General features: G+C 45.1%; 1 protein-coding gene across 3 annotated transcripts; it reads left to right on the top strand.

Annotated features, from left to right (window-relative positions):
* The first annotated feature begins 896 nt into the window (after positions 1-896).
* On the top strand, positions 897-11,898 carry mat2b (methionine adenosyltransferase II, beta). Of its 3 annotated transcripts, none has more exons than XM_031756423.2 (7): positions 897-1,070; positions 5,095-5,289; positions 8,328-8,442; positions 8,630-8,782; positions 8,862-9,058; positions 9,135-9,248; positions 10,468-10,641. In XM_031756423.2, exons 1-7 carry the CDS (start codon positions 1,041-1,043, stop codon positions 10,639-10,641), a joined length of 978 nt encoding a protein of 325 aa, XP_031612283.2. In that variant the 5' UTR covers positions 897-1,040. The 3 variants fall into 3 exon arrangements, with proteins under 3 accessions (XP_031612283.2, XP_031612285.2, XP_031612282.2); XM_031756425.2 differs by lacking the exons at positions 897-1,070; positions 10,468-10,641 and adding exons at positions 1,251-1,431; positions 11,755-11,898; XM_031756422.2 differs by lacking the exon at positions 897-1,070 and adding an exon at positions 1,252-1,431 and having other exon boundaries at positions 10,468-11,898.
* Positions 11,899-18,997: the final 7,099 nt, after the last annotated feature.

The following is an 18,997-nucleotide window of genomic DNA, read 5'->3' as shown; positions in this document are numbered from 1 at the left end:
TTCAAACAGGACAGTGGTAACAACAGCAGCTACGGACAATTTTAAGTTTTAGATTTTAAATAGGCTGTATACATTTCAGTGGGAGCAACAGGACGGTCAAATGTCGCTGAATTTACTACAGAGTAGGACGGATTGTAGGGTAGCAAACATCATTGGAAAACACGTTTTCAATACTGCAGGTTACCTGGTGTAAGGTTTTTCAGCTAAAAAAAAACATGATTCCTATCTAACTACATAAAGAGTAACTGAAGGTTAAATGCTGCTAATATGTCCTGTTTTAATCCAGGCACTCCACCTCCGCTCCGCTGCGTCTCAGCTACCATCGCTCTGGCAGCAACGACCCTAGAGCCAGAGTGGAGGCGAGCTGGAACAAACCATTTTGGGAGGGGGGGTTATCTATACTTTTGTTGTTAAAATGTTCCGTCTCAATCAAGTACTGTATGCTTTTTATATTTTCAGTAGTGTGTCACACAAACAGCAAATATTGTCAAAAAAAAAGTAAGAAATCTTTGGGGGTGCTTTGATTCATTTTGGGGGTGCTGAATGGGCTAAAATTGCCCCTGCTCCAAGAAATTTCTTAGAATTATTTTACTGAAATATGTTTTTCCTAATCAGATTAAAAGGACCTATATCCTTACAGATGTTGATGATTAATGAGATTTTTACTCATCTTATGTCAGTCCTGTAGGAACGACGTGGCTGCAGGCCGGGGATCGGTCTGCCCCCACCGGCCATGAAAGCAGTCAAACCTGAATCTGTTCACTTAGAAATAAACTGGTTTAATTAACAATTTAAGAGCTCACGTCAGAGCCTGACCCCGAGTCTGATTTCGGTCACACTCCGCACCGCGTGGCGGCGGTAGAGCCACAAATCGACGTTTGTGTGAGCCGCTAATAAAAGTCACAAAGAAAAAGAAGCAGTAGAGCAGCACCGGGCTGTGACTCCGGGGAGTTTCCTGATCCTTGTGTGGGTTCCGCTGGTCCGTGGTTCGGTCCGTGCTGGTCCGGTCTGTCCTGGTCCGTTGTCCGTGGTCCGGTCAGATGCCCGGTCTTGGGTCCGCGTGCTCGCAGGTGAGCTCTGCCTTTGAGTCTTTCTCGCTCAGCTGTGATGCTGACGCCGTTAAATCCGCTCCCGGGTCGGTTCCGATCCGCTTGCGAGGATCAGGACTCTGACTCGGGTCACCGAAGCTGAAGAAAAGCCTGTTAGCCTGTATGCTAACAGCTAGCGGCAGCGCGACAGCTGCTTTACGGCAAACAGCTGATCAGACCGGAAGTGACCGAGACAGAAAGTGCGCATCAGAAAATCCGCGAGGCTCCGAGTGATAGGTACTTGATCAATAACTGATCCAGTGCACGTATTCGATCAGAGATGAGCTACGCAGGCGCAGAACTAAGGATTCTGTTCAGTCCGGGGCGCGTGCAGCTTGTTCAGGTAAAGCTCACCTGTCAGCAGCTAAATGCTAACTGCTAACAGCTCCCAGAATTCAAATGAACCTTAAATACTGCAGAAAAAATTATAAAAACCTATAAATCTATAAAAATAAACATACTGATTAAAGGAACTGATCTGAGTCTGCGCGTGCAGGGGGAGGAGCCTGCACAGGTGTGTGACTCTGGTTTACTGGCAGAGGTATCTATTTATACCCGACTGTAGTACTCCCTATAGTACTGTAATACTCACTGTACTACGGTATGAAGTACTAACTGTAGTACTCTCTGTTGTACAGATTGTAATACAGTCTGTGGTACTGTCTGTAGTACTGATATTCCCAAACGAGGGGATAAAAGTGGAAAACTAAGAAACACTCAGAGATGAAGGGAAACTTTAGAACCTTTAATCTGAAAACGTTTGAAGTCACGTCTGTAATCACAAGTGATGTCATGAGTGATGTCACGAGTGATGTCGCTGACCTGTGCGGCACCCTGCAGTTTAGAGTCCAGACACACAAACATGTTAAATATGCAAACATGTTCTTACCAAAGATGTTCCCTTATTATTAAAATGTAACAAATCCATCTCAGCTGTTTCATTTGTGAGCTTTTGCTTGGCGTGCTTCCTTGTTGCTGTTCTCATGTTGGCCTCAGGTAAACGTGGAAGCGTTACCAGGCCAGCTGAATGTATGTGCGTGATAACGGCAGTAGACAGTCACTGCTCCCCAGACCTCACGTATACGACTGTCAGACGCAGGCCCATCTACCTCCTGTGTGTTCACTGTGTTCAGGACGGCTGCTGTTTACATTCCACCGAATGCTAATGCTAATTCAGCCCTTGGACACTTGCGTAGCAGCGTTAGCGGTCAGCTGAGCACACATCCTGATGCTGTACACGTAACAGCAGCGACTCTGCCCTCCCTAAATTGACGACGAGGGAAGAAAACATCACAGACTAGGTTCATACCAACATGGAAGTATGCTACAGACTGAGAGCGCTACCACACCTGGGCCCGTCCGACTATTTGTCTCTGCTCTTAACCCCTGAATATGCCCCCCTCAGGAAAACTGCACCTACAACCACAGTGATGGAGCCAGATGGTGCCTCTCAGCAGCTGCAGGACTGCTTCGACTGTTTGAACATCCAGACCTGGAGGTGTTCACCCACAGTTCTGTGCTGCATACTGTCACAGTGGACAAACACATCTGGGTGTACCTCAGTCAGAAGGATGTCCCAGAGATCCAGCTGCTGCTGAAGCAGAGGAACACCATCCTCTTCTCCTGAGCAGCAGCAGCAGGCAGGTGTGCTAAGCTGTCCAACATGTCCCCGATCAGAAGAAGCTGCTGAGGGTGACGTCACACTGGCAGAAGAGCCAAACCTCTTCACCTGTTTTGAGGTCGAGCAGTCAGTGGGGGCACACCCCCCGACCGGCCACAGCAGCCTCACCCTGTCAGTAGGCATGGGCGACATGAGAAAGTCTAATATGACCATGTTTTGGGGCGACATCAGAGACATGATCTGTATCGCCACACGTTCTAACGCTGGTTCACCTCTCAGTGTTTGTTCTACTTTGATACAAGAAGTCAGAAAGAATTTAAATGTTTGAACCATCAGCTGCACACAGTTTCAGTTTGGGAGGGGGGATCAATGATGCATTCACAGAGTGTGGGAGAGAAAAACTGTCAATTACATGCAGACAGATTAATGTTGCCATGGTAACCCATACTCTTTGGTTACGATAAAGCCATGTTAACCATCATACGTGGAAAACCCGCGATACATCGAGTATATTCGATATATCACCCCGCGCTAGTCTGTAGTACTGCCTGTATTACTGACTCTGGTACAACTAGTAGCAGTGTAGTATTGTGTGAAGTACTAAGTACAATACTGTCTTTCTATAGTACTGTCTTTTTTTTCTATAGTACTAACTATAGTCCTCTGTAATAGTAACTGTAGTACTGGCTGTTAGAGCTGGGCGATATATCGAGTTTTTTAAAAATATTGATATATTTTTATACGAGATATAAGATGTGACAATATCCTTTATATCGATAGAGTCTGTGTTACGTTATAATTATAGTTGCGGAGCCGCAAGTTTGCCTCTCTTTCGTCCACTTTTGTCTTTACGCAACGTTACTCGACCTCGCCTCTCCTTCACTGAACACAACTCCCCCTCCTCCCCCATCGCTTCACCTGCAGGCAGCGACAAGATGGACACGGCAAATCTCCGTTAATGAGTTACTGTGCATCGCCCCGTGCGTGGGGCTGGACAGCGTCAATGTGTTAACGAGCTAACCACGCTAACGAGCTAGCCACGCTAACGCCATGCACGGCCTGAAATCCTTTCATTTTCTCAAAAGTTGACTGCGCGCCTTTTGTATGAATTCTGGTTGTGCTTTGCTAAGCTACGGAGCTGCACCGCTTAATGGATTGTCGGAGCATTACAGCTACCGAGGAGCCTCGCGGAGTAAAGCTGGGCTCACACTGTGCGATTTTTCCAGTCGCATTATTCAGCTTCAGCTCAAACTGCACGATTGACTCGCAGGGGTTAGAAGTTCGTCGGTCACGATGCAGGTCTCACACTATACGGCCCGATGCTCTGATGCGACCTGAGTGCTCACACTGTGTGTCCATAACATGAAGGTTATAACAGAAAATCTGTCGCTCGCTCTCCCTCTCTGTCTTTCACTCACACAGACTCACATCACCATCATCAACTTTGCTAAATTGCTAATGAAAAACATTGATCAGGCAGCTGTGGTTGAGCAGCGGTGTAAATCCAACTATTTTCACGGTTGCTGTGGTCGTGATAATTTTGTGAGGCCACATCGAAAAGACTCAGATGAGCTTTCCGAAGTTCTACAAATGCCTCCATCGCTTGTGTCCAGATCACACGCTGCACTGCTGTGCTACTCCGTCTTTTTCATTGACATTTATGTGTTTGCGCGTGCGCAGTGTGAGCGGCTGCGGTGACACCCTCACGACGGTCGGGAGGATTAGCGATTGATGATCGGGAGCTGGTCGTGAGGTGTTAATCGCTTCTCGTTACCCCACGTATACTACACGATGAACGACGCACGATGAAGGCCAAACTCGGGCTGATCAACAAAATGGTCGCACGACTGAAAAATCGGCTCAAAATGGGACAAAAATTGCTCAGTGTAAGCCCAGCATAATACGTACTGTGCTTCAACGTAATATTATCGTATTGTGTGTGTATAAGGACCATAAATGGCTCCTGTTCAGAGACATGGTTACGAAGCGGATTTCAAACTCCAGGCTGTCAGTCACGCAGTAGAAGTTGGGAACAGAGCAGCTGTGAAATCTGTCTTTGTTATTATGCTCAGCGTCTGTTAGTTTACATTTTGACTGCACAATTGTGAGCTCTTTGTTATGCACAAAACAACATAGTTTTCTCTTATTTATAGAGCATCATTATTTAATAAATGCTCATAATTTATTTTGGAGTAGTTTTTTTCATGTACATCTATGCTGTATGTTAATAAAAGTACCTGTGTGACATCTGGGACACAGCTTTGACTAAGAACTCTCTTTTTGTTCTTACTTTATGGCTTTAAAAAATATCGATATATGAATTTTGGGTCATATCGCCCAGCTCTACTGGCTGTAGTACTGATGTGTGTACTCTTATGTACTCAGGAGGAGTTGCTTGTGGGGGCACCACGGGTCCTGGTTACCGGGGCGACAGGCCTCCTGGGGCGAGCGGTGTGCCGAGAGTTTCACAGCGCTGGATGGACCGTCATCGGGACGGGATATAGGAGAGCCAGGCCCCGCCTTCTGCGCTGTGACCTCACAGACGAGGACGCCGTCAGAGGACTGCTGCACGAATACAAGGTACTGCATGCTGTACTACATACGCACAAGGTGTGTGTTATTACAGAGTACTTTGACAACAGTACTCCTACTCCATGTGGTTCATTGACCTTTGACCTTATTAGTGACCTCACAAGAGCGTCTAGGTCAGAGTCCATCTAGAATAGAATAGAATAGAATAGAATAGCCTTTATTGTCATTGTACAGGGTACAACGAAATTGGAGTGCCACTTCCTTGGTGCAAAAATACAATAATAAATATAAATGTAAAATATAAAAGGTACATTAAAACAAACAATAGTAAGTACAATATATACAGGATAGCAGCATTAATATAATGACAGTAAGAATAGCAGCATAATAATTGACGGTGACAGTATGGTGTGGCTAAGCAGTTTCAGTTGTTTTTGTGCTTATTTACTACGGTGATAGCTCTGGGAAAGAAGCTATCCCTGAATCTGTTTGTCCTGGTTTTATGTGACCTGTACCGTCGGCCTGATGGTAATAGTTCAAACACTTGATTGCTGGGGTGAGAATGGTCCTTGATGATATTGCCAGCTCTGCTGAGGTACCGAGAGTTTGCAATGACCTCCAGGCTGGGCAGAGAGCAGCCAGTGATCTAGGAGACTTACCTGAGCATTAACCCCACCCCCACAGATCAGCAATTGGATCGAGTCACCTGTCGAATGTGACACGGTGACAGAGAGGGGGTTCCTCATCACCTGTGTGTTTGACCTTCACGGTCAGCATGGAAACCAGCTCCACATGTGAGCTCACCAAGTATCAGAACTAATCAGTCTGAGAGCTCACCTGGTGGAGTCAGGGAGAACAAGCACCCGGCTGCTGCTGCTGGGGGGGGGGACCGCGAGGTGTTGCACTGAGGGGGATTCATCGTGGCCACACCCCTTCTCAGGTGCTTGGGCAAACAGATACAGGAGTGGATCCATCCATGTTGTTCTGCTGGGCCGGGTCGCAGGGGCAGCAACCTCAGCAGAGAAGCCCACACCTCCTTCTCTTCCACCACCTCCTCCAGCGTGTCCTGGGTCTGCCCCGGGGCCTCAGTGGGACATGTTGGAACTCCTCAGCTGGCTCCCCTCCCGGTTGGCTGAACTCCTCACCCTATCCTATCTCTAAGAGAGAGGCCAGCCATCCTTCGGAGGAATGATGGTGTTTCTGGTATGGCACAACTTTATCCTTTCAGCATCTCCCGGGGGAGCCCTATGGGACATTCCTATAGAAATCCTCCAGCTTAAAACTGTATCACCCTTCCAGGACCTGAAGCTCAGTAAAGCACCCCACCGACAGCCAAACCATCTGTTCTCTGATTGGATTGTTAAATTTGTGACCAATCAGCTGAAAGAAAGCAAAATTGGGTCAAAAGTCGTACTGCTAAGTTGAAACGCACACAGCCAGGCAACCTGAGCGCGTTTTACACGTAGTTTTTTACTTTGTATCTGTAAGGAGACCTTAACAAAAACTATTTGTAACTGTAGATGCACAAACAACATTTTCAGATATTTTGGTTTACAAGGTTAAAAATCTCAGTTCACAGTGACTCATTTGATTTACAAGTACAGAATATGTATGAGCCCAGTTTGAGCCCATAAGGAAGCTCATTTCTGCCACTTGTATCTGCAATCTCGTTCTTTCGGTCCCCGCCCACACCTCGTGACCATAGCTGAGGCTAGAGACGTAGATCGTTGCTTTTTCACACTCAGCTCTCTCTTCACCACGATGGACCGGGACAGCGTTCGCATCACTGCAGCGGCAATCCGTCTGTCGATCTCCCCTCACTCGTGATCAACGCCTCAACATACTTAAACCCCTCCACCTAGTAGCTCGTCCCTGACCCGGAGTGGGCGCTCGGAATGGGACCGTGGCCTCAGACTTGAAGGTGCTGACTCTCATCCACACTGTGCTGTGAAACTGTGAGCTGGAGCCAGCAGAACCACATCGACTGTGAGAAGCAGAGACTCGAGTCCTGACACAGCTACACCCAGAAATCCGTCCTTTGGTGTGTGTGGAAACGTTCACACACTGAGTTTAAACACTCTTCACCTTACACTGGATGATTTCCAGCTGGTGGAATAAACTGGCAGTACTGCTGCCTTTGGCTGCAGTAGTTTTACTGCATGTTTGACAAATGACAACATTTTGTTCAACATCCTGGTGAGATCCAAACTCCTGCTGTCGCTGTGTTTCCTGTGTGGTAGGATATAAACTCTCAGAGCAGCGTGTCGGAGTCCCAGGTCCAGCTGGGATAACCACTCAGATGTTCCTCTGCTTCCCTGGACACTGTGCCTGTGGGGATGGTGTTCACTCTGTGCTCTCCACGGGACTCAGCTGTACATCTGCATCTAAAGGTCAAAGGTCACTCTTTAAGGATCCCAGTATCCACATGTTGGACAGAGAAGACAGATGGTTTGAAAGAGGAGTGAAAGAAGCATCTATGTCCACTGTGAACGACCCTCGTTGGACAGAGGGCGGGGCTTACGACACTGTCTGCCATCTGTAATCCAGTCTGACATCCTTCCCAGACGCCCTAACGCCCACTCACATCCTGGGTCATATGACCTCAGTAAGTCACATGATAGGGTGGGGCTAGGTCTCACAATCTTGGCTGATAGACACCTTCTTCACACCTTGGCTCGTGTTATGAGTCACATGGTCAATAGTGGGTCAATGACCGTCCCACTGGGGAACCCTCCCCCGTCTTTGCCCACATCAGCGTTGGAGCGCCCCACCCGTGGACTCCAGGAGGGCCGGGTACTCTGAGCTGAGCACAGACGACACTCAGGACCTGTTCCCTGACCCACAGGCGCAGGGAACAGACCGTCTTGTACAGGCAGCAGGCCAGGCGGTTACCAGGATACCAACCCAGCGCTGATCGGGTTTATGGTTGGTCAGAGGCTGTGAGCGAGCAGGTGCAGCTGCTGAAGGATGGAGACGACTCACCTGTGAGTCAGCTGACAGGATTCAGGTTGTTTGTAATGGCACGTCCTGTCATTACTGCACAGCTGACGGTCACTAAATAAAGTTGTTTTGAATGTGTGTTTCAGCCTGATGTGATCGTCCACTGTGCGGCCGAGAGGCGTCCAGATGTTATGGAGAGACACACGGAAGCAGCTGTTAATCTGAACGTGCACGCCACGAGCACACTCGCCAAGGAGGCAGGTCAGTGACGCCACCACATCATCACCAGACATCCTTTGGCCTGACACAGGTGGGGGGATGAGAAGGTTTATGGGTGGAGCTCCTGTAGTGCACGTCAGAGCCCCGCCCCCTCTCACATCACGCACCTTGATTTCAGTGCAGCTCTGTGTTAGTGTGCCTCGGTAACAGGTAACGTCTGTGTCTGCAGCCACCTGCGGGGCGCTCTTCCTCTACATCAGCACCGACTACGTGTTTGACGGCAGGAATCCTCCGTACGGAGAGGACGACAGTCCAAACCCACTCAACGTTTATGGGCGGAGCAAACTGGAGGGGGAGAGGGAGACCCTGCGCCACTGTCCAGGTACGTCTCAGTCACCTTGACGGAGTTTTCTGTCTCTCGCCTGCCCCTCAGTCACCTGTTTGACCTGTGACCCTGCCAGGTGCGGTGGTACTGCGGGTGCCTGTTCTGTTTGGGGAGGTGGAGTCGGTGACGGAGAGCGTGGTGACGTCGTTGTACCTGAAGGTTCAGGAGGCATCGGAGGAGAGCTGCACGCTGGATCACGTCTTGCAGAGATTCCCCACTGACGCCCGAGATGTCGCCGCCGTCTGCAGGAAGCTGTCTGAGAGAGCGCGACAGGTGAGCGTCAGAGAGACAGGTGAGCATCAGGTGAACTTTCCTATGCCCGTCTCACCTCCATCTGTTTGTCTGTCAGGACCTGTCCATCAGAGGAATCTTTCACTTCTCTGGGAAAGAGCAGATGACCAAATATGAGATGGCGGTCGCCATCGCTCAGGCCTTCAACCTGCCGTCCAGCCACCTCATACCTGTAAGTGGTCACACACCTGAGCCACCTCATACCTGACACAGCTCAGGCTGTAAAGCAGTGATGTGTTTGTCTGTCGCTCGGTATGTTCGTGCCCAACCACAGCTCTGCAGCTCGTCACCTGAGTTTAACGTGCTCGAGATCGTAGCAGCAGAACAACCAGCTGACCACGAAAAGCACTTTGTGATTTTCAGCCAGTGCTCTGATTGGTCAACTGCCTTAAATGGAGATGAAATAAAGCCAGTTTAACCAGCCTGCCTGTGTAAGGATGTAAAGTTATTACCTGAGGCCCTGCACACCTGAGGTGTCACTCTGTTATCTGGGTTCACCCTGACATGATGCTGATTGGCTGATTATCAATTCACTAAGCTTAACTTGCACTCACAAAGAAAGGAGGCGGGGCTGGAAGCACCTGAGCTTTCTAGCACAGATAATGATCCCTGTGAGTGTCACCTGCTAAGTGTTTGCAGCAGAGCAACAGACAGCAGCGGTGCATCTGCACCTGAACACATCATGGTTCCGTCTGAGCTGCTGGAGCGACAGCTGCGCTTCCTTCACTGTTTCCAGGACAGTCATCACCCTGAAAGCAGCGAATCAGAGAAAAGCTTCAGCTGGTTTACACTCTGACCTCCGGACAGTTTCAGTTTATTCTCTCAGCTGTTTGTACAGATCACATTTACAAACAGGATTCAGGCATCGGCTCGGTCCACGTACAAATCTGATCTGAGGTCAGCAGGTACAGCGCAGGTGTTTTAAGTTCATTGATGCTTATAGAGCGATAAAGCTGATAAAGTTTCGTCTAACAATCAGTTTTATGGATATTATTATGGTTATTATTATTATTATTGTTATCATTACTGCTCATCAGGGAAACACAGACCCCGCCCCCTTCCCCACAGAGCTCTGAGGGATCTTCAGGAATGGTGATGCTGTTTTCTGGAGATCTGATTAGTCTATAGGTGGTGATGTCATACCTGGTAATCTCTAATCTGGAACCTTCTTCAGATCAGGTTAGGCTCATAGCATAAATTACCATGGCAGCTTACCCCAGTAAGAGTGACCCACCTTTGTAGTACAGAAACCCAGAGTTAACCTGAAGTTAGCTGCTTCATGGTGCGCGGCTCGTTTTGAATCTTTTGATAATCAGCAGGACTTTGCACTCATTTTATTCTATAAACAAACTGTATCACCTGTGGTCCCGACCCTGTCTGTGTTCCTGCAGCTGACCGAGCAGCCGGCGGCGTCGGCTCTTCGTCCAATCAACAGTCAGTTAAACTGTTCTCGTCTGGAGCTGCTGAACCTGAGCGTGGAACCACGACCTTTCACCTCCGCCATTATCGACTGTCTGTGGCCGTTCACGCCCGACAAACGCTGGAGACAGACAGTCTTCCACTGACACGGCTGGATTAGCAGCGGGCCGGATGTACAGATTATTTAGTCTTTGTGCCCCAAGTCCTGTCTGCAAGCTCTACACTGCTGATAGTATTACCAGGTTATAGTCCTGTACCAGATTATACTCTGAATATTACCAGATTATACTCGGAAAATTACCAGATTATACTCGGAAAATTACCAGATTATACTCGGAAAATTGCCAGATTATACTCGGAATATTACCAGATTATACTCGGAAAATTACCAGATTATACTCTGAATATTACCAGATTATACTCTGAATATTACCAGAACACACTTGGAATATTACCAGATTATACTTGGAAAATTACCAGATTATACTCGGAAAATTACCAGATTATACTCGGAATATTACCAGAACACACTTGGAATATTACCAGATTATACTCGGAATATTACCAGATTATACTCGGAAAATTACCAGATTATACTCTGAATATTACCAGATTATACTCTGAATATTACCAGAACACACTTGGAATATTACCAGATTATACTTGGAAAATTACCAGATTATACTCTGAATATTACCAGATTATACTCGGAAAATTACCAGATTATACTCGGAATATTACCAGAACACACTTGGAATATTACCAGATTATACTCGGAATATTACCAGAACACACTTGGAATATTACTAGATTATACTCGGAATATTACCAGATTATACTCTGAATATTACCAGATTATACTCTGAATATTACCAGAACACACTTGGAATATTACCAGATTATACTCGGAAAATTACCAGATTATACTTGGAACATTGCCAGATTACAGTCAGAATAATGTTCAGGGTTGAGTCTTGTTAATCCCTAATTGTTCATGTTTTGTGTCAGTGTTTGCGTGGCTTCACTTTATATCAGTGTGAACAAACTGAGTGTGCTCTGTAAAATTCACGCTACACTTCAGTGTGTTCTGACAACAAAATGTTACATACTATATCACCACCTCCAATCTTCAGTCTAATCTGTACCTTATTAGGTTAGTCTGGACTCTGTTAGTTTAATCTGGACTTGTTTTGGGTTTTTTTTTTGCTCTATGTATGGGACCTGAAAAAATACCTGTGATTTTTATGTTTGACGTTCAGGTTTAATCAGGAAGTTTGAAGTGGATCCCAGATTAAATCCGACTCCTGCTGAGGAAAAGCCTGCCAGCTGCAGGACTCACAGTGAAGTGTGTATTTCTGCTGTAAACAACTGTCAGCTCAACATTAAATACGTGAAACTGTCAAGACTCAGTCTTTCATTGTGAAGCTTAGCTCCTCCTCCTCCTCTTACCTGTCAGGTCACTCACCTGTTCTTCAGCACTCGGTGAACACCTGAAACTCTTTCTGAGAGTATGTCTGAAAGAGGATGTTGCCATCAGGGAGCGTTGACTGCAGCATTCCAGGTACAGTAGTAAATCCACAGTATTTAAAGATGATGGGTGTGGTTTAATATATGGGGTCAAAGGTCACCGGTTATAAACGACAGTTGGCTGAAGACTCAGCTCGGATAAAATTATTATAGCATAGAATAGAATAGAATAGAGCAGCCCTTTATTGTCACTGGACACGTAGAACAAAGTTATGGTTCTCCAGAGTAAAAAATATAAATTGTAAACAGAAGAGAGATGCATCTGTACTAAACAAGGCCTCAAATCAGAAGTACTGGACTCTCGGGTATAATTCTCAAACACGTAGCTTAAATAACTCGGAAGCTGGAGAGGAAATGGTGTGCCACAAATTTAGAAGATCTTCTAAAAGATTTTCTGCTTTTAAATTCTGATAGAAGTTTATTTTAATGGGCTCTGAAAATCTTAGAATTCACTGGTTCAGTGAATTTTGGTCAGAGTGATGAAACCTGCTGCATCAGAATCTGAGAGCTGTCGACTTTCATCCCTGACGGCGTGTCCGTGACGACAGGTGAACAATCCACGCTCTGTGTTTACGTCTTTGTGCGTACTCTGTTTACCTGCTCTCATTTACTGTTTTACCTGTTTCGTGGTTGTTGAAATAGTTTTGTGAGCTTTAACCTGAGATTCTGGAGTTACTGATGAAACACATTTATATTTAAAAATCGATTCAGGATGTAATGAATCGATATCACGTTATTCAAACTAAAATTGATGTTTTTAACCCAGGTGTGGGTTTAAAGGATGCTGCAATGTCTCCTGTATGAAACAAAGCGATGAAGTTATAACTTTGCTGCTGCTGGTTGAAGTTCATAACTTAACAGGTGTGATGTTGATTTTAAGGAGTGTAAGCACTCTGGTGTTTGTGACGACGTATCTTTAACTGTAGCGGGCAGCTTGAAGGTGCCGTGTGCGCTGGAAAGCAGTCTGTAATTTCACTGTTAATAATACTCTGTAGTTGTATTCTCTACTAAACTGCAGTCATTTATCAGCTGTTTAAGCTAACATACATATTTGCAGTTTAATGGTTGTCGTGTTGTTTCTGTCTGCTTGTAAGAGATGAAATAGCTCATGTATGTTTGTTTTTCCTGTTTGACCACCTGCTTATTGTTGACCTGATGCTAACAGACTGCTTTCAGTGCTCGATGGAGTTCATCTGCACAAATAAACATTTTTAAAAAGAAGAACAAGAAACCAAATGTCACGGTCACTGAAATCCACACCAGTGCTCCAAGTAGAAACCTGTACAATGGTTACAGCTGAAAATACCATACCAGCTTTATTTATAAACGACTTTAACATAAAACCAGGGTTCACAAAGTGCTGTACAGAAACAAATGCATAAACAACAACAAATTAAATACATGGATAAATAAAATCAAACATGTTAAAACAAATTGAGTCAGCCCCTGAAAGAGTGCCAAAGGCTTCAGCAAATAAATATGTTTGAAACTCAGAAAGAGAAGAGGTCTGCCTAACGTGCACGGGCAGGTCGTTCCACAACTTTGGAGCAGCTACAGCAAAAGCACGATCACCTCTAAATTTATACTTAGTTTTTGGTACCTTAAGCAGCTGCTGATTGGTGGACCTAAGAGAGCGGGCAGGTGTATAGGGTTGTAGTAGTAGTAGTAGTAACCCTAACCCAGAGGGGGGGGCAGGGCATTAAGAGATTTAAAAACAAATAAGACAATTTTTAAAACAATCCTAAAATGTACATGTAGCCAGTGGAGTGAAATTAAAATGGGAATAATGTGCTCAGACTTTTTGTTCCAGTTGAAAGACGTGCTGCAGCATTTTGCACAACCTGCAGACGCCTAATGGATGCATCACTAACCCCACAATAAAATGCGTTACAATATTCCAGCCTAGATGTAATAAAGGCATGGATTACTGTCTCAAAAAGCTGTTTTGATTAGATGGGCTTTATTTTGGCTAATTGCCTCAAATGAAAAAAAGATAGATCTTACAACAAGGCAAGGCAAGGCAAGTTTATTTATATAGCACAATTCAACAACAAGGTGATTCAAAGTGCTTTACAGAGACATTAAAAACAAAATAGATAAAAAGCATGATTTAAAATTGATTAAGACAAACAAACAAACAAACAAAACAGTATATAAAATCAAAAATCAAAACAGTAGATAAAATCAGAACAGTAGATAAAATCAGTAGTTAAAATGTAAGTTTTGGAATTTAAGCTTAAAAGTGTGGATTTGGTGCTTTATTCAAAAGCAGCTGAGAACAGGTGAGTCTTCAACCTGGATTTAAATAAACTGAGTGTTTCAGCTGATCTGAGGCTTTCTGGGAGTTTGTTCCAGATATAAGGAGCATAAAAGCTGAATGCAGCTTCTCCGTGTCTGGTTCTGACTCTGGGGACTGATAACAGACCGGATCCAGATGACCTGAGGGATCTGGAAGGTTCATACTGGGTCAGGAGGTCACTGATGTATTTTGGTCCTAAACCATTCAGAGCTTTATAGACTAGCATCAGAACTTTAAAGTCAATCCTCTGACGGACAGGCAGCCAGTGTAAAGACCTCAGACCTGGACTGATGTGGTCCACTTTTTTGGTCTTAGTGAGGACTCGAGCAGCAGAGTTCTGAATGAGCTGTAGTTGTCTGACTGATTTTTTAGGTAGACCTGTAAAGATGCTGTTACAGTAATCAAGCCTACTAAAGATGAATGCATGGACTAGTTTTTCCAGGTCCTGTTGAGACATCAGATCTTTTATCCTTGAAATATTCTTGAGGTGATAGTAAGCTGATTTTGTTATTGTCTTAATGTGTTTTTCTAAGTTTAGGTCTGCATCCATCACTACACCCAAATTTCTCGCCTGGTTTGTGGTTTTTAGGTGTATAGATTGAAGTTCTCTGGTGACCTGTAATTGTTTTTCTTTGGCTCCAAAGACTATTACCTCAGTTTTGTGTTTGTTTAGCTGGAGAAAATTGTGGCACAACCAGTCATTAATTTCCTCAATGCATTTACCAAGAGCCTGTACAGGGCCTCGGTCTCCTGGTGACATTGTGATATATATTTGTGTGTCATCTGCATAGCTATGATAGTTTATTTTGTTGTTCTTTATAATCTGTGCCAGTGGGAGCATGTAAATCTTAAACAGAAAGGGTCCCAAGATGGAACCTTGGGGAACTCCACATGTGATACTTGTCTGCTCAGATGTGAAGTTACCTATTGATACAAAGTATTTCCTGTTTTCTAAGTATGTTTTGAACCAGTTTAGTACAGTTCCTGAAAGACCTGCCCAGCTCTCCAGTCGTTTCAGTAATATGTTGTGGTCAACTGTGTCAAATGCTGCACTGAGATCCAGTAAAACTAAGACTGACATTTTTCCACTGTCTGTATTCAGACATATGTCATTAAACACTTTGGTCAGAACGGTTTCAGTGCTGTGGTTCTGTCTAAAACCTGACTGGAAGGCATCATAGCAGTTATTCTGTTTTAAGAAGTAATTGAGCTGTTGAGAAACTGCTTTTTCAATAATCTTACTTAAAAATGAGAGATTTGAGACCGGCCTGTAGTTGTTCATTTGTGTCTTGTCAAGATTGTCCTTTTTCAGTATAGGTTTAATTACAGCAGTTTTTAGTGATTCTGGAAACACACCTGATATTAGAGAAAAGTTGACGATCTGTAACAGGTCTGACTCCAAAGTCTTTGAGACCTTTTTGAAAAAACTTGTTGGCAGGACATCTAAACAGCAAGAGGAGGAGTTCAGTTGACCTAAGATGTCCTCCAGGTCTTTGCTGTTAATAGGGTGAAACTGTTTCATGGTGTTTAAACAGTTTTTCGGTGGACACAGTACATATCCTGAATCTGCTGTTGATGTATTAATTGCTTGTCTAATCTTTTGGATTTTTTCTGTGAAGAATTTGGCAAAGTCATTGCAGGCCATGGTCAAATGAAGTTCAGCTGCCACTGACACAGGAGGGTTTGTTAGCCTGTCAACTGTAGAAAAATAAGACCCGAGCGTTATGACTGTTTTTGGTGATGATGTCAGAGAAGTAGGACCTCCTTGCACTCCTCAGTTGTAAGTTATAATTGTGAAGTTTCTCTTTATAGATGTCATAATGAACCTGGAGGTTTGTTTTTCCATCTGCGCTCAGCTTTCCTACACTCTCTTTTTTTCATTTTTCACCAGTGTGGAGTTTCTCCATGTAGACTTCTTCCTTTCAGAGATAACCTTCACCTTAATGGGAGCAATAGTGTCCATTACATTTAACATTTTAGCATTGAAGCTATTGATTTGAGCTCATTGACTGAACCTCTGGACGGGTCAGGTGTTAATGGGAAGACCTGGTTAAAGATCTCACTACTGTGTTCAGTTATACACCGTTTTGTGATCACTGCTGTTGATATATTTGTGTGGGCTGAGATTTTACTTTCAAAGAAAACACAGTAATGATCAGACAGGCCCACATCAGACACAGTAACCTTTGAAATGCTCAGGCCCTTGGAGATCAGTAGGTCAAGAGTGTGTCCTCTATTATGTGTGGCCTCTGTTACATGCTGAGTCAGCCCAAAGTTGCCCAGAGTGTTACTCAGGTCTTTAGTCCCTTTGTCCTGAGGGTTGTCCACATGGATGTTAAAATCCCCAACAATAATTACACAGTCGAAATCAACACAGATCACAGACAGCAGTTCACTGAGCTCATTAAAAAGTCTGTGCAGTATTTGGGAGGCCTGTAAACATTAAGAAACACAACTTTGGATGGGGCCTTCAGCTGTAACGCCACATATTCAAAAGACTGAAAACTTCCAGGAGATAACTGCTTACATTGAAATGATTCATTAAATAAGACAGCAACCCCTCCTCCTCTCCTGCTCACCCTGGCCTCACTGATAAAACTGTAGTTAGGAGGGTCGACTCGATGAGAACAGCTCCACTGTTACTTTGGTCCAACCAAGTTTCAGTTAAAAACATAAAATCAAGGCTGTGCTCGGTGATTAAATCATTAATTAAAAATGTTTTCCCAGCTAAAGATCTAACGTTTAATAAAGCCAACTTAAGCGTTTTAGAGGGTATTATTTGCCCCTCGTGTTTGGGAGCAGTCTGTGGCACACAAGGTATGTTTACTATATTTAAAGATCTTTTAGAGTGCAGCTCTCTGTGTTTTGACCAGGCCACATGTCTCCTTCTGTCACCTAAAAGTACAGAAATTTTAAAACCTTCTAATAAACAGGGTCCCAGCTTCTCCTGGGAAAAGTCACCACTGCCATAATCCTCACAGCCCGGACCCTCCACACATCACACATCAGACTGTGGAGACAGGGCATGAAGGTGGTAAGGAGGAACTAAGGGGGGCGAGGCTGCGCAATGTAACTTCGATTGCTCTGTTGAGGGCGGGGCTCGATGGCGAACCTTTGGCTGCTCTGGTGGGGGTTTATGGGGACAAAAGGGATTGGGCCGGGGTAGATCTGAGCCCAGCATTGACCCGCTCCATCATCTCCTCAGTGAATTTCAGGTGTGGGAGGAGGGAGAAAGGGAGGGGAGGAGGGTGAAGGCCTGTCAGGGGTTTGGGGGACTGGGGAAGGTCGTGGTCCCTGGTCCTGGTCGTTGGTGTTGTTGAGAGAGTTGGAGGCAAGTAGGGACCCCTCTTCTCGCCTCAGACATCTCTCCTTTCTGAGGCTCTTCCCGGGTGGGGGCAGATGGAGCTCCTCTTCAAGGTTTCTGCTGGGCTTTGTCTGTTCTTGGAGTACTGTTTGTTCCTCTTTATGACATAACTCCTCGTTTATCTCAGCCTTGGCACCAAGCACAGATGGATGACGTATGGAATAAAACAAGTTGGAGGTGAACAGTTTCACCCCAGACTTGTTAAAATTAAATCCATTTGCTTTAAACAGATGCCTGCGTTGCCAAAAAATATTAAAATTGTTGATAACAGCACTGACCTGGCTTTCAAGTTTAAGATCTGCTTCCATTTTAACTCCCAGATCAGTGATGACTGGTTTAACATACTGTGCCAGCGAACCCAGATCTGTAGTAGTGGTCTCAGAAGCACCACCAAAAACCATCACTTCTGTTTTCTGCTCATTAAAATGTAAAAAGCTCAAAGCCATCCAGGCCCTTATTTCATCAAGGCATCTGAGCACAGGGTCTACTGAGAAGCCATTTATGTTTTTAAGTGGGAAATAAATGCCGATGTTATGCATCGGTAGGAGATATAGGGAGAAAAGAAGGGGGCCTAAAACTGAACCCTGTGGGACTCCACATTGAAGAGAAGCTGCAGAGGATACAAACTCACCAAGTTTCACAGAGAAAGTTCGCTTTGCCAAATAGGATCTGAACCACTGCAGTGCGGTACTCCCAACACCCACCAACTGCTCCAAACGGGAAATTAAAATGTTATGATCCACTGTATCAAAGGCAGCCTTTCATATAGGGGATCTGTGTAAAGTCACACATTAGAAATAAACATCAAGTCTTCACATATCTCAGTGATGAGCTTGACTTTGGGACCCTGAGCCTAACTGTAACCCTGAGACTAAAACCACGTTCTGAGCCTCAAACATGTCTTCAAACTCAAGGGGGAAGACAATTTAGCTGTGTCCCAAAACGTCGGCTGCATCCTCCGGAGGCCGCATTTGAAGGCCGATTACGTCACAGCCAGGCGACGAAGGCTGTCCCAATTCGTCGACTCCTTCAAATGCGGCCGAAAAATGCGTCCTTCATTTCCCTGAATTTGAAGGATGGGTCAGGTGTGTCCTTCGTGGCCCACCATATCCCAGAATTCATAGCGCGGCCCAGCCAAACTCCAGTTTCCAACAATGGCGGCCGCTACTAAGTTTTAAAATTAGTCTTATTAATCTTTCTGGGTCACAAAATAAACTTTTAACATATTTTCAGGCGAGAAAGTAGCGGTGTAAACTTCAAATATCTGCTTGGTTTATCAAGATTTGCAAAAGTGCGCCGACGTTTTCGGAGA

This window comes from Oreochromis aureus, linkage group 10, assembly GCF_013358895.1.
Source record: "Oreochromis aureus strain Israel breed Guangdong linkage group 10, ZZ_aureus, whole genome shotgun sequence".
In the NCBI taxonomy this organism is placed as follows: Eukaryota; Metazoa; Chordata; class Actinopteri; order Cichliformes; family Cichlidae; genus Oreochromis; species Oreochromis aureus.
The sequence above is the reverse complement of the archived record's forward strand: the minus strand, read 5'-3'. Positions and strand labels throughout refer to the sequence as shown.

Excerpts from the sequence above, each read along its gene's own strand:
- mat2b (XM_031756422.2), top strand. The coding sequence starts at position 1,369 with ATGAGCTACGCAGGCGCAGAACTAAGGATTCTGTTCAGTCCGGGGCGC. Across the intron at positions 9,059-9,134 it reads TGTCTGAGAGAGCGCGACAG|GACCTGTCCATCAGAGGAAT; the intron begins GTGAGCGTCAGA and ends TTTGTCTGTCAG. Across the intron at positions 9,249-10,467 it reads CGTCCAGCCACCTCATACCT|CTGACCGAGCAGCCGGCGGC; the intron begins GTAAGTGGTCAC and ends GTGTTCCTGCAG.